The 14177-nt window shown below is 37.7% G+C and overlaps 2 protein-coding genes across 2 annotated transcripts in view; one reads left to right on the forward strand and one right to left on the reverse strand.

Moving 5' to 3' along the window:
• Positions 1–1522: 1522 nt before the first annotated feature.
• LOC140153548 (iron-sulfur cluster assembly 2 homolog, mitochondrial-like) lies at positions 1523–10149 on the reverse strand. The gene is made up of 4 exons (XM_072176327.1): positions 10109–10149; positions 5928–6072; positions 4572–4690; positions 1523–1811 (listed from the first exon to the last, which is right to left on the reverse strand). The coding sequence occupies exons 1-4, from the start codon at positions 10144–10146 to the stop codon at positions 1637–1639; spliced, it is 477 nt and encodes a 158-aa protein (XP_072032428.1). The 5' UTR covers positions 10147–10149; the 3' UTR covers positions 1523–1636.
• A 314-nt stretch (positions 10150–10463) lies between these two features.
• The window catches only part of LOC140153549 (protein kinase C epsilon type-like), a 133524-nt gene continuing 129810 nt past the window's right edge, over positions 10464–14177 (forward strand). Inside the window, 1 exon segment of the mRNA XM_072176328.1 lies at positions 10464–10980. Coding sequence (XP_072032429.1) covers positions 10627–10980 — 354 coding nt within the window. The 5' untranslated portion in view covers positions 10464–10626.

The raw sequence follows: 14177 nt of genomic DNA on the forward strand, positions 1-14177 counted from the left end.
TTGTAATATTGCTGGCAGTTTGCTGGTAACCTTTTAGGATTATCAGCTCAACTGGCTACTTAGTATTGAAAAAGTTACGATAGAGCCCTGGACACAAGGAGTCTATCAGTAATCTGCGGTCCCTCTATCATTCACCCGAACTTTCCACCAGAACTGACAACAGCCATATCTCACCTTTGTAGTTTTGCATTCTACTTGCACCGGCATATATGCTGTCAATCCAGCTTGAGTAAACCATATGAAGCCAGCGTAAACCTGACAAGTCTTCATAATCACCTCCGTCACAGATCAAAGGATTGTGTCATATGATTCCAAATAATATTTATAACATACAATTCTTAATGTGATAAGAATGATTGACCTATACATTTGAACAAACATTTCTAGATGACTTTAGAATATTCAGTAATACGAAGCGAGGGGTATATGGGCCTGTACGATTGAACAGTGTTCATGGCGTTCATAGTATTCTCTCTTCCCTGCAACCACCTGTCCACCTGAGTGTAGCCATTCAATATGCAAGCAAGTCCACATCATCAGATTCACTCGCTATACTATGTGCTATTTGGCAATACTGCTTTGTGTCTTTATACCCCTTTGACATCCAGTCAAAATATGCAGTGAGGTATAAGGCATACTGGGCTATTCCAGTTGAAATCCATCACCCCTATGGAAGACATGACCTTAATCTTCCACACAGGGACCTAAATCTTCCACACAGGGAGTGTGAATTTCAAATGGGGTTACCTGAATATGTGACTCCATTTGAATTCCCTGTGTGGAAGATTAAGGTTATGTCTTCCATAGGGGGTGTATGGATTTCAACTGGAATAGCCCATTGACAAATCAAAATTTTTTAAATACACTGTTCACTGTTTCTCTCCAAAAACATATACTGTAAAACACTTACATTTCCATGGCAACTTACATTTGACCAAGTTGGACAGAAATCCATTTTTAGCAGTGACATAGATCTCTTTGTAAGTTGAACTATTTATACTTCATTCCACTCTAATAAGCAACATAGTTTTTGTTAACCGTGTGCGTCAGTAAACTACTGATTGCATAAATTTACAAAAGCGCGCTTTGCATCGGTGGTATGTGCTCAACTGTGTGTACACCATGGCAATCCACAATATATGAATCTATTACAAGCTGAATGAAGTATTATGAACACTTAAGGGAGTACTACACCCCTGGCCAATTTTGTGCCTATTTTTGCATTTTTCTCAAAAATTATAGCGCATTGGTGACAAGTAAGATATGAATATTATAGGGGCAAGGACTACAACTACTGCACTGAACATTCAGCAACTCAAGGAAAGTAGTTATTGATTTATTGATCAAATATTGGTTTTCCCTCAATTTTGACTGTAACTCCACAACTGTTGTCTGTGTTGAAAAAAATAATTCCAATGCAGTAGTTGTAGTCCTTGCCCCTATAATATACATATCTTACTTGTCACCAATGTGCTATAATTTTGGAGAAAAATGCAAAAATAGGCACAAAATTGGGCAGGGGTGTTGTACCCCCTTAATTTCCAAATTGAAATGCTTCAAAAACTTGCTTGCTTGGAAATATAAATGCCTTACAGTAATCATACCAGCGACACATCTGCCCACTTGTCTCATACTGTCAGATCTTGAGAGAGAACGAGGCACCACACGAGCATCCTTTCTCCGCCATGGGAATATTGGTTACTCTAAATGCGGACCTGATGAGTTCTTCATGATAGTCTATTGTTGCACCCTTGATGTATTGTAATGATATGTCGTCGACTACTACCTTCACGCCATCTCTTTCAATCACTCTGCAAAATATGACAAAATGGAAATATTATGTTGTAGATTATGAAGCAGAATGCTTGTGAATATAAGAGAACAAACAAAAAACAATGATGTCGTCACAAAGTGACTGCTTCTCATCAGAAATGAACCCTGAAATGGGTCAAAATAATATTAAACAAGTAAGTGGATCGGCTTCCATAACAACTGATTTTATATACAGTGCGCCGTTGGATATCACATTACCGGTGCAGAATGTGTCAAAATGGTCAAGCTTTCGTCAGATGTGGCTCTGACTTCATCAGGACACAAGTCATCAGTCCTGATGAAGTCAGAGCCACATCTGACGAAAGCTAGACCATTTTCACACAGTGACTGGCTGCACAAGTACTGTAATTTTCACACATTGACCAACTGCACCGGTAATGTGATATCCGATGGTGCACCCGTATATAAAATCAGTTGTCAAAATAATATTTATGTCTGTTAACTCCATCCCTCTCTAATGCATCTAATTTCTGTCATACGGCTTCATTCAACTTTTTGTTTGGGCCCTAAAAGGATGACACCAGGAATAAGCAGTGGCATAGCCAGGTCTTTTTCAGAGGGAGGCAAGGGGGGGTCAATGCAACTTTCAAAGGGGAGGCAAATGGTAAAAAAATTGGCTGAAAAGTAAAAAAAAAGTCATACAAATCTTAAATATCAGGGTGGTCAGCATCCCACAGAGGGAAAGATGGGGGCAAGACTTATCATAGGAGGAAGCTGCCTGACCTTGGCTTTGCCACTGGGAATTAAAAATTAGGGATCTGACCGCTGCTTCAGCAGTAGGCAAAAGCTGCCATTATCTTTTCAATCCTGAAACACAACTGCCAAGTGCACATCACATATGATAAGTCTATGATTCTCGAGCATTCTAAAAAAGATTAAGTGGACAAACATGTGTTCACAGGCCGGGTGCCTATCTCTCTTTTAAAGCAATTGGACCAGAATCCTCCATGTAATGTTGCTGCAGGGGGATTGCTACACCTCCTCCACATCAAGTCTGTTACCTTCACGACATTGAATAAACCCAGTTCCCATTTGCACACCTGGGTGGGGAGAGGCAATAGGGGTGAAGAGCAATGCCAAAGTGCACAACACAGTGGGGATTCGAACCCACAACCTCGAGCTACCTCTTGATTATGTGTCTAAGACTGTTGCGCCCCCGTGTCCCTGTTACAAGCATTATATGCACTGCAGAATGTGTGGTATGTAATGCTGGACCTCCTAGGGGTGCTCACATTCTGACCTCACGTGACAAGTCGCAATGTGACCTGTAAAGCTTTTCTACTGCTCAGTGCAAGAAGTGGGGTAAGTGCAATACCTGCCTTGTGAACATTTGGCAATTTACACACAGTATATTGTACCCATCTACACATGACAGCTACACATGGCTAGACATGATCACATTTTGAACATGTGAGGGCGGGCTTCATTAAGCTTACTTGTGATCCAAGATCCTGTCTTAACTGTGTAATCCAATAGGAAAATGAAGAAAATTTGGATTTTGACCCTCAAAACTCCAACCTAGCATGATTTTTAAAAAATCTGCATTTGATTAATATTTGATGCTATCAAGTAATGAAAGCTACATTTCATGAAACATTAGCACATTTTTGTAAAATGGCCCTTCGTGCTCAAAAATTTAGCCATAAAATACATACACACATGTTAAGACATAGGAAGCCATTGATAATGCTGGGACACACAATTTGGCCCATTTTGGGACATTCAGGCGAGCATACTTTTCCTCATAACATTGCCAATTATAGGCCTACATACATAATTGACCACTCATTTTTTAAGTTAAACGATTCTCTTTTTAATGAAAGCAATTTTAGATGAATTTATTAAATTTCAAATTTTTATGAACATGCCTAACATGGCAACTATTGCATTTACCCACTTCTGGCACTGAGCAGACATTCAGTGACATGATCTGCTTTGAGTGAACGCTTGTGATTTGAAAAGCACTATCAATGGTTTGAAGTGCAGTAGAAAATCAAGCCTTCCCAGTATGCTCTATGTGCATGGAATTGGGTTATTCCAGTTGAAATCCATACACCCCTTGTGGAAGACATGATCTTAATCTCTCACACAGGGAGCGTGAATTTCAAATGGGGTTACCTGAATGGGTTGACTCCATTTGAAATCAACACACCCTGTGTGGGAGATTAAGGTCATGTCTTCCACAGTGAAATGTATGGATTTCAAAAGGGTTAACTGAATGGGTTGACTCGATTTGAAATCAACACTCCCTGTGTGGGATATTAAGGTCATGTCTTCCATAGGGGGTGTATGGATTTCAACTGGAATAGCCCAATGCATGATGAGAAGGAGTGCTGTCTGCTGTGTGTTTGAAGTGTTTAAGGGTACACTCGGTATTGTTGGTTGATGCAACCAAAAAAAATTGATTTACATTATCTAGATCAATATATCATTGAAAAATAACACCTTGATGTTTTGTAAAAGTTTATTCTACAAATCATATACTATGCAAACTTGCTTGATTTATTGTTGTTAATGAGTTATGTACGTTTTACATAAGTGTTGTTATTTCAGCCCTCTTTACAACATAACTCAAGAACTACAGGACCTACAAAAGTATATCTGAGATATTTGAATTCTTCTACGCGCTTGCTATGAAATGAGCAATGCCGATTTTGCCAAAGCTCACTACCATTAGTAAGATGCTGTAAACTACCAAATCGCAACAGTTTAAAATAGTTATTGACCTTAATACTTACCTATCTTCCTCCTTGATCAAAGTTTCATCCAGGTTGAATAGACACTGAAACCCTGAGCAACCGCCTCCTTCAACAGTTATCCTCAAGAACTTGTTCTTTTCTCCTAATTTGTGAAGTTGCTGAACAAGATCAAAAGATTCAAAAGTGAACAAAAATTCTGTGTAAAATGCAAGCATGTTACAATAAGAAGATGAAATAGTCTTGTTATTGGCAATAATTAAGTGTACCAGGTGTTTAACTCTAAAAATTGTATGCCAAAACTTGTTTGCCCCCTGTCCTTTTGATATTCCAAAATATCTGTGCCCCCTTTGGACGTGCCAAAACATCTTTGGATACGCCTTCAGCCAACCCAAATTTTAAAACCTGAAATTGTCTGATCATGTGGTAAATATTTGAATGTTCCCACACTGTATTTCTACGCCTTTTGAGGGAGCAATATCAAAAACACCTGGCCCCCCATTTGACCTGATCGCAAGTGTTTGGCTCCCTATAATTCACCCCTTTACTACACGTAATTATTGCACCACCCCTGGGAAAGTGCCAAAACGTGATAATTAAGGGTATACCATAGTCTATATATTTGTGCCAAAAAAACTGGCTCCCCATAGTCTATTTAATTAGTGTCCCCTCCTTTCAATACACTTTTATTTTGTTGTCCTTTGAGAAGGGTCTCAGCTATCGGGAAAGGCTTGGCAAAGCCACGCAGCAAGGCCAAAGTCCAAGCGCAGCCTTCATCCTTGCTATTTAGCTTTTTACCGAAAATCTTCTGAAAGGACTGTTATTTTGTAACCCTCCCTATAGGATAGAAACCAGCATTTATAGGGTATAAACTTGTTAGTGGAATCACTACTAAATCATCTTGGAATAGAGTTCCAATGGCTGTGACAGTTGTTCCATGTATTGTGTATTATTTTAAATTTTCTTGACATTTCTTTGCATAAAAAATGTCTAATGGGACTTGCAATGCAGGCTAATTATTAAGTGCCTCCTTCAGATAACTTATTTTAGCATCTGTAAGTGAGGTAACGATCAACTCCCTGAAAAACATGCGAGCCAAAGGAGAGAATTTTTGGCTTTTTTTATGACGAATTATCATCATCCAATCCCGGAAATGTAAAAAAAATTAAATTTTTTTTTTTTTTACATTTCCGGATTTTTTTTTTTTGGCCACATTTCCGGAATTCCTGGAATTTCCGGAAGACTTACACCTCTGATATAAATAAGTACAACCTAATCCTGCAGAATGTAGACACACACACATACAAGGGTGATCTGTCAGTACGTTTGTGGCACAACCATGTATGTCGCTACCGAAACTCAAGTGTAAGATGGACAGACACCATCCACATGCTTTACCTTGACACAGCTATCACTAATAGACACTGGTGCTTCAGAATAAGATGTTCCATCTCCAGATTTCTCTACCGTGCTAGAACTTGTACATCTTCTGGTAACTGTCGTCAAAGCGCACGGATGAGAAGATAAGCTTCTTGGTAAACATCTGTAACAAAAACAATTCACAAGCAGAGTTTTGTTAATATTGGGTTCACAGTAGATTTGCTACAAGCCATGCAACAAGTGTGCAGCTTGCAAACAATCACGATGCACACCGACATCGTCTGGCTAATAATTACTTGGTACACCAGAGATACTAAAATCAATACCTGGGATCGATACACGTGAATGTGCTATGCACGATTTTGATATTCAGACGAAAATATTTGGATACCGGGATAGAAAATGATGAATATCTCCCGTAAATGATTTCGTCTAAAGAAACCAGATGTGGTTCCTTGCACTTGAATATATGTGTTGAACAGATATGATAGTCGTTAGCTTGCGTCTTGAGAAAGAAGCTTGTGTCTTGAACTCATAAACTGACAATAATTCTGATTTTATATATGCCGAATAATATAGCGCAGTGTATAGGCAATCGTGGGTAGTCTAAAAGCATATGACCTATGGCGTACCATGCTTGACTCACACACAGCGAAGTCAGTCACCGGGAAATTGTCAGTAGCCTTAGTCAGATGTCCTTATGCGTCTCAAATCTAACAGGTCGGAACAAAATGGCCATGCGTGGCGGTGGATTCAACCTACCATGGTGATTTCTGCCATGAAGATATCGGGGTGATGACACTGTGCGATGTATGCTCTACTCTGCACACTGTCTCCAGTCAAGATTTCACGAGCTATGTTACTGGTCAATGGTTTAACATCAACCACCCTTTGAATTATCATTCTACCAACATGGTTTATGTCATTACTTGTAAGAAGAGTGGGCAACAGTATGTTGGGTGTCGGATGGTACTAACAGTGGTCCATTTTTTTTATTAGGCTTTTGGCTTTTCAAAATTTTCCATTCCTCTATTTTTTGTTGTTTGTTGATCTTTTGACTAGAATGGCTGACCATAAGGCTAATGGAACTCGATTGTTAGTTTCCTATTGACCGCCCGCATCACTTTTTCAATTTGACCAAAACTTTCATTATTTTCATAAAAAAGTCAATGATCTGTAAATTGAAATAGAAATAATCAAAATTGAAACTCTCAAAATTTTTGACATCTCATGCTGATCATAATCAGCAGTTTTTCTTAGTTGTAGGGGTAGAGGATGTAGTAAATAATGGAAATTTAAGGATTACCTCATCATGTTTCTAGTGATTACAAAATTGCAAATTTCTTTTCATTTTAATGAAAACAAATTCAAATCTTTTCTCAGTCTGTTGCAAAATGTCTGTAAAGATGATCTAAGCATTAATACCAGTTTTGAGATGGTCTTTCATCGGTTACGGTTCGCTATCTCTAAGGTTCGCTATCTCTAAGGTTCGTTATCACTAATTACGAAAGAGGTCCGCTATACCTAAGGTTCGATATCACTAATTTTGAAAAAGGTTCGGTATTTCTAAGGTTCGATATCACTAATTTTAAATAAGGTTCGCTATCTCTAATTTTAAATAAGGTCCGCTATCACTAATTTATTGAAGGTTCGCTATCTCTAAGGTTCGCTATCACTAATTTAAAATAAGGTCCGCTATCTCTAATTTTAACAATCCCGGTATCCCTAAGGTTTGCTATCTCTAATTTTAAATAAGGTCCGCTATCTCTAAGGTTCGCTATCTCTAAGGTTCGCTATCTCTAAGGTTCGCTATCACTAATTTCAAATAAGGTTCGTTATCTCTAATTTTAAATCAGGTTCGCTATCAGGTTCGCTATCTCTAATTTTAAATAAGGTTCGCTATCTCTAATTTCAAATAAGGTTCGCTATAGCGGTCCTTATTTAAAATTAGAGATAGCGGACCTTATTTGAAATTAGAGATAGCGGACCTTATTTAAAATTAGAGATAGTGGACCTTATCTAAGATTAGTGATAACTAACCTTAGGTATAGCTTAACCTTAATCAAAATTAGTGATAGCGAACCTTAGAGATAGCGTAACCTTAATTAATTAGGGATAGCTAACCTTAAACAAAATTAGTGTTAGCGAACCTTAGGTATAGCGGACCTTTATTGGAATTAGTGATAACGAACCTTAGAGATAGTGAACCTTCAATAAATTAGTGATAGCGGACCTTATTCAAAATTAGTGATAGCGAACCTTATTTTAAATTAGTGATAGCGAACCTTATTTTAAATTAGTGATATCGAACCTTAGAACTAGCGAACCTTATTCTAAATTAGTGATATCGAACCTTAGAAGTAGCGGACCTTTTTTAGGTATAGCGAACCCTTTTCTCTATTAGAGATAGCGGGATTCTGATCTCCATAGACTTTACACGTTAGTGATAGCGAACCTTAGAGATAGCGAACCTTAGAGATAGCGGACCTTAGAGATAGCGGGATGTCACCCTTTCATCAACAATATAGGCTATACTTTGGTACTGGTGGGGAACCTAAATTTGGAGAAAGATGTTCATAAAATAATTGATTTTGTTGACATAATGGATAATGAAAAGAGACCGAATAATGAATAATGAAATAGCGACCTCTTCCTTTTTTTTCAAACATCCAATCGGAAACTAATAATCGAGTTCCATTGGCCTAAGATTTGTTTTTTCCCTTTTTGACCTGGTTAGTAGAAAAACTAGGGGTGGACATCTGTTTGATTTAAAACAGAATCACCCTGTTTGTATTCAAAATGTTTTAGGTTTCTAGAATGTGTGAGTCTCATAATGAAACATTTTGAGGGGTTGAAACTTAGTTGTCACTTTTTTTTCCCATTCAACCAGGTCCAGGGTATTAATATTAAGATCATCTTGAAGCTCCTTAGCATCAAAATCATTTTGTATTTCATGGAATAAAAGTCGACAGTCGTCTGCAAACAGATGGACAGACAAATTTAATTTATCGGGCCGCCTGAAACAACATCAGCCCAGCCCAGGTCGAGTGTTTGTCACAGACGATTACCCTCTGATCGTGCCGGTTCACGGTGCGTGAGGAAGTTGTTAATCCAAGTGGTTCTGTTATGAATACCATAGGGCGCTTGCACAAAAGGTTAAAAGGTTGATAAAAATGACCTGCATTGAGAGTCGGTCAAGTGACGTGGAGGACAAACAAAATCATTATCATCATCTGTGAATCTTTGGCAACACTGTCAAAAGCTTTAGAGAAACCCATTTAATATATGGCAAGGTCGATCTGAGATTTTTTTGATGCCAAACGTCAGACGATTTAATGGGCTTACGGCTACGCCAGACAGGGTCTAATTCTGCATAAAACCGGGCAACGTTATTTCTATAGATCTGCTGCGCATTCAAATTGCATTGTATTGCATCGTAATTTCATTTGTGTCTATGCTAATTATGTTTACACAACAAGCAAATTCGCCGATAATAGGTGATCAAAAGCGATCGGAATGTTACAAAAGTACAGATCGCATTCAGCTTACTTCATATGAGATGATCTTTGGAAAAATACAGCATAATTTGTCTTGGTGTTTTTGCGGAATGCCATGCAGTAAAATATTAATACGCTTGCGGCAATTCATGATTGACAACTAACAATCGGTGTGTCCTTCAGATCCTCCACTGTCAATTTCTTATCCACTCACTAATCCTCACAAAAGCTTTGTGTTGATTACGTAATGTGTGGAGGCAAATTGCAATAAGTACAATGAAATAATGAGTAGGGCGGGCTCCGAGGCGGGTTTCTTCTTCATCTTACGTAACAGTATTGTTCTCCAAAAAACCCGGAAGCTTGTCGTTTGGAGCTCTAGCTGAAATACAGCAAGATAATGTAAGATAGTAAATGTAAACCTGTATTTTAGCTAGAGTATCTCGAGCTAGGCTACGCTGTGCACGCTCTCAAAAATTATGTAAACAAATGCCGTTCTTGGCAATGCCAGAAACTGCAGAGCAATTGTGACAGCGACATCGACACACCAAAAAGCTAGCTAGTTTAGAAAATCTGGAGCAATATTATAATATCCATTTGTGCCTTACATATTGTCTGTTTTACTACCTAGAATATGAACTAAATAACCAATTTAACTGAGCATCAATAAGCTTACGTAATCGTTTTATGTCATTAAAACATTACCTGTGAAAGTGAAATACTGTCCTCATGTAAGCGGCCATATTTGTTGTTATTAAATACTACTGAATATTCATGACCTTTAATTTGTGGTGTTTCTAGACTTATTTGGAAACTTTCAAACTCAAATTCCGTATAGATATAGGAAACAGTTAAGAGTAAGTTAGCAGTAATATTCTTCAAATAAAAATGTATACCTATAAAATTAACTTTAAATCACTTTTAACTAAAACTAGTGATAATTATACTAATTTTTGACAGCGCTAGGGAAAGGTAATGAATAATGCAGCAAGTGCGCGTGTCCGAACGCAGGTGAAGGTCAAAGCGAGGCATTCTGGGAATACATAAACAAGATTTCCTCATTTTCCCTTTTCTGCAGCGACTACTGCTACCGGAGAAAAGATGGTCCCACCTAAAAACAGTTTCTGCTGGATTTGATTTTGTCCGTAATCCGGACCGGATTTTAGTTATTAATCACCTTGAAAGGAAGAAGAATATCCGGCTGTGTGTCTGAATGCGAAAATATGGCGGTATTCAACGGTTCCATCGCCGTAAAAGTGTGCGAAGCTGTCGATTTAGAATTGACAGAACACATGAAGAGATTTGGTCTGCAGGCTGGTCAGCAGATCGACCCGTATGTCACAGTCACCGTAGATGAACAGTCGCTTGGAAAAACCACCGTAAAGCAGAAAACATTCAGTCCTGTTTGGAATGAACGCTTCGAAGGGAAAGTGCAAAATGGATTGCAGATGGTTCTTACTGTTTATCATAGTTCTGTCATCGGGGCAGATGCGTTTGTTGCAATGAATTCTATCACGATGGAGGAGCTTTTGCAAAACTGCAACAACAAAAATGGCAGCAACTCGCTCGATATTTGGGTGAGTTTTTGCTTGATTCTAGCATACTGCCCTCATTTTTTTTTGCTTTTGCATGAAGTGTCTACATTTTCTTTTGCAACATGGTTCTAAAGAAGCTTGAATATTTTTGACTTTTAAAATTTGGTGTCATTAAATTTGTGTTTATTTCATATTGTTTACTTGTACACTCTCAATTAAAATTAAATGGCTTTTCAGTTTTGTTTGCATGACTTATTTTGATGGTGGTCTTAGTCCCAGTCTTCAGTGAGGATATTCAGTATTTACTCCCATCAGTGCTGTGTTATTTTCACATCATCATGTCATGTCATGTAATTTATGTTGAGACTTTAAGGCATCTGTTTTCAAGAATTTGGAGCAATTTTATAAGCCTAGGCGAATAGGATGGTTTGAACTTGAAGGGAATGTCTCCCCTAATAGTACCTAAATTTGAGATCTAGATTTCTTCAACAAATTATTATTGATAAAACTGACAGTGCAGTGTCAGCAGTGATATTTATTTATAAAGTAAATATTATTAGGCCAAGTAAAAAAAAAATTAACATGAAAAATCGTCCAGACATTATAGAAAATTGGTGAGGAAGGTCCTTATTATTTATTATTATATTATTTTTTTTACCATTCATTTCTGTGTAAAATTGCAATTGCAAAGTGACAGTGTTTGTCAATCATAAAATTGAGGAGGCGGCCCCTAATATTTTTGCTATTTCCCCAAAGTCCTAGCTTGAAGAAAGTGATTACAATGCGGATAAATGATAACCAAGATACAAGAATGTCTTACAGGTGGGTGACCTGATTGACAGCCTCATCCGCAACTTAACCCTATAAAAAATGCCCCTTACTGCAAAAGTGGCAGCCCTGCACCTGATATCCATTTCATTATCCAAGTGCCCCCCCCCCCAGTGGTAATCAACTTCTGATAAAAAGAGAAGGGGTTTACTAGAATTAATTATCTATGCTGAAACAATTGACTGGAATTGAAAGACCCTATACTTGTAAATGAATCTATTTCACGATGGTGTTCTTTGACAGACGGGATAAAGTGCATTGGATGAAATCATTGTAGTTTGGTTTGTTGAACTTGCTACCTGAACGAACTGCTCCACAAGCACAAAATAGTACTTAAGGGGGTACTACACCCCTCGACAAATTTGTGTCTATATTTGGTCGCATGTCATGAATTGGTCATCTTTTGTGTAACATGATGTAAAATGAGAAAAATATCACCAATTTTGATTCAATTCAACACAACTTTTAATGAATACATTTTAGACCATTATAAGTATATAGTTCTGGAAAGCTTATATTACAAGGATGCCAAATCAACAAAGCATAACATCATAATACAGGGTGGGTGTGAGAAATATACAGGGTGGAACAACAACAAAATTAGCATCTTTCTTGTCATGGTGAACCCCATATTTTTCCTTTTCTGAAAGCTATGTAGTTCAAAATAAATATGGATTCAGAAAGACATTGCATGGGTCCTTCAAACAAATTAGGAAGAAAGACTTTAGTATCCCTTGCGTTAAACATACAGGGTGGTCAAAAATTGTAAAATAATTTCACAATTTTTATGACATTTTTCAATCAAAACTTTTTTCCTCCATTTCTGGCACTAAAACTAATAGCATAATTGAATTCCTCATCAAATTTCCTTTAAAATATGTGTTCTTTTGAATAAGCAGGATGACTCGGGCAAGAGATAGTCCATTTAGAAATGTCGGAGCATAGTATGCACACTTTGTACAGTAAGATATAGGGAAAACTGTCTTAATTAGCATTTAATTAGGCAATTAATTGGTTACATCTTTTGTTACAGTTGATGTACTATGAGGTAGATCTACAATCCAGGATGATGTATGTGCAATTTGAGGTCCATGCTAGTTGTACTTTTCAAGATACAAAGGATTGAAGTTTGCCATATTTTCACAATTTTGTGTATAACCCTATGGGGCTCTCCCGAACCGGCTCTCCCGAACCGGCTGCTCCATTGACACATCTTACATATTGAGGTATAAATCTCAAAGTACTTGTCCAATTGACTTGGGTTTTTTTGTATTTGACAAAGAACATAATTATCTACAAAATGACACCACACTTTCTACAATAGGTATTATACTTTTAGAATAAACCTAACTTGAAGTGTGAATAAAGCGTTTTCATGTTACGGCTGCTCCATTTTTGGGTGGCCTATTTGTGACATGCGACCATTTGCATTTTTCTTAAAAACTACTAACACAGTGGTACCGTAACAAAAGTTATGTATATTATAGGGGCAAGGAATCCAATTACTACACTGGAATTTCAGTGCTCCAAGATAAGCGGTTCGTTATTTATGATAAGAAATTAGGTACGGCTAGGATGTACATTGTACCTCATTTCCGATCATATATACTGAACCGCTTGTCTTGGTCACTGAAATTTCAGTGTAGTAACTGGGATCCTTGCCCCAATAATCTACATAACTTTTGTTACCAGTGTGTTATTATTTGTTGAGAAAAATGCAAAAATAGTCACAAATTTACCACAGGGGTGTAGTACCCCCTTAAGAAAGAGGAAAGATTTGCATTGAGGTATTCTTCAATACCGGTACTCACAATGCTGTATGGTTTTGGCCATATCAAAGTGTTTTTTTTGCTCCAGGGGTGGCACTAACCTGTGCTTGGGGTGGGGGACCAGCATCGACCAGGACAGCTTATTTTCCCCATTTGGACCACAAAATTAAAAACTTCTCATGAATGGAACCCTTCCTGTACCTCAAGTTGTAGCTAGGCTAGTGCTACCACTGGCCCCCTCCAGCCTTAATTTCTGGGACTAAAAAATAAGACTTTAGAATAAATTGTTTATTTGAGACCAAGGATCTTTTTTGATACTCCCAGGTGTTTTTCCATCAGAATCTCACGTTTAAAAAAACAGAGGACAAGGACATCCTTGTTTCCTCAAGCACTAATTGGAAAGTCCAAAAACAACTGACAATGTAAAATTTACATCTTTTTGGGGAAAAAAACCATCTCCTTCCCTCATCAATTCATGACAATCCTCATGAAACAAAAATTGATTTTCTGTGGCTTTGGAATGAAACATGTTTGGAAAAACCTGAAATGTGCATGTTTTCTTGCAGTCACAGGTACCGGGTACTATACCCACAAAATACAAAGATTTGGCACAAGTCTAAGGATCAAACATTTTGAAATAGT

The sequence above is a fragment of the Amphiura filiformis genome, chromosome 5 (genome assembly GCF_039555335.1).
Source record: "Amphiura filiformis chromosome 5, Afil_fr2py, whole genome shotgun sequence".
Lineage (NCBI taxonomy): Eukaryota > Metazoa > Echinodermata > Ophiuroidea > Amphilepidida > Amphiuridae > Amphiura > Amphiura filiformis.

Excerpts from the sequence above, each read along its gene's own strand:
- LOC140153548 (XM_072176327.1), bottom strand. The coding sequence starts at position 10,146 with ATGGCCGCTTACATGAGGACAGTATTTCACTTTCACAG. Across the intron at positions 6,073-10,108 it reads ACAGTATTTCACTTTCACAG|ATGTTTACCAAGAAGCTTAT; the intron begins GTAATGTTTTAA and ends TTTTTGTTACAG. Across the intron at positions 1,812-4,571 it reads TTGATCAAGGAGGAAGATAG|AGTGATTGAAAGAGATGGCG; the intron begins GTAAGTATTAAG and ends CATATTTTGCAG.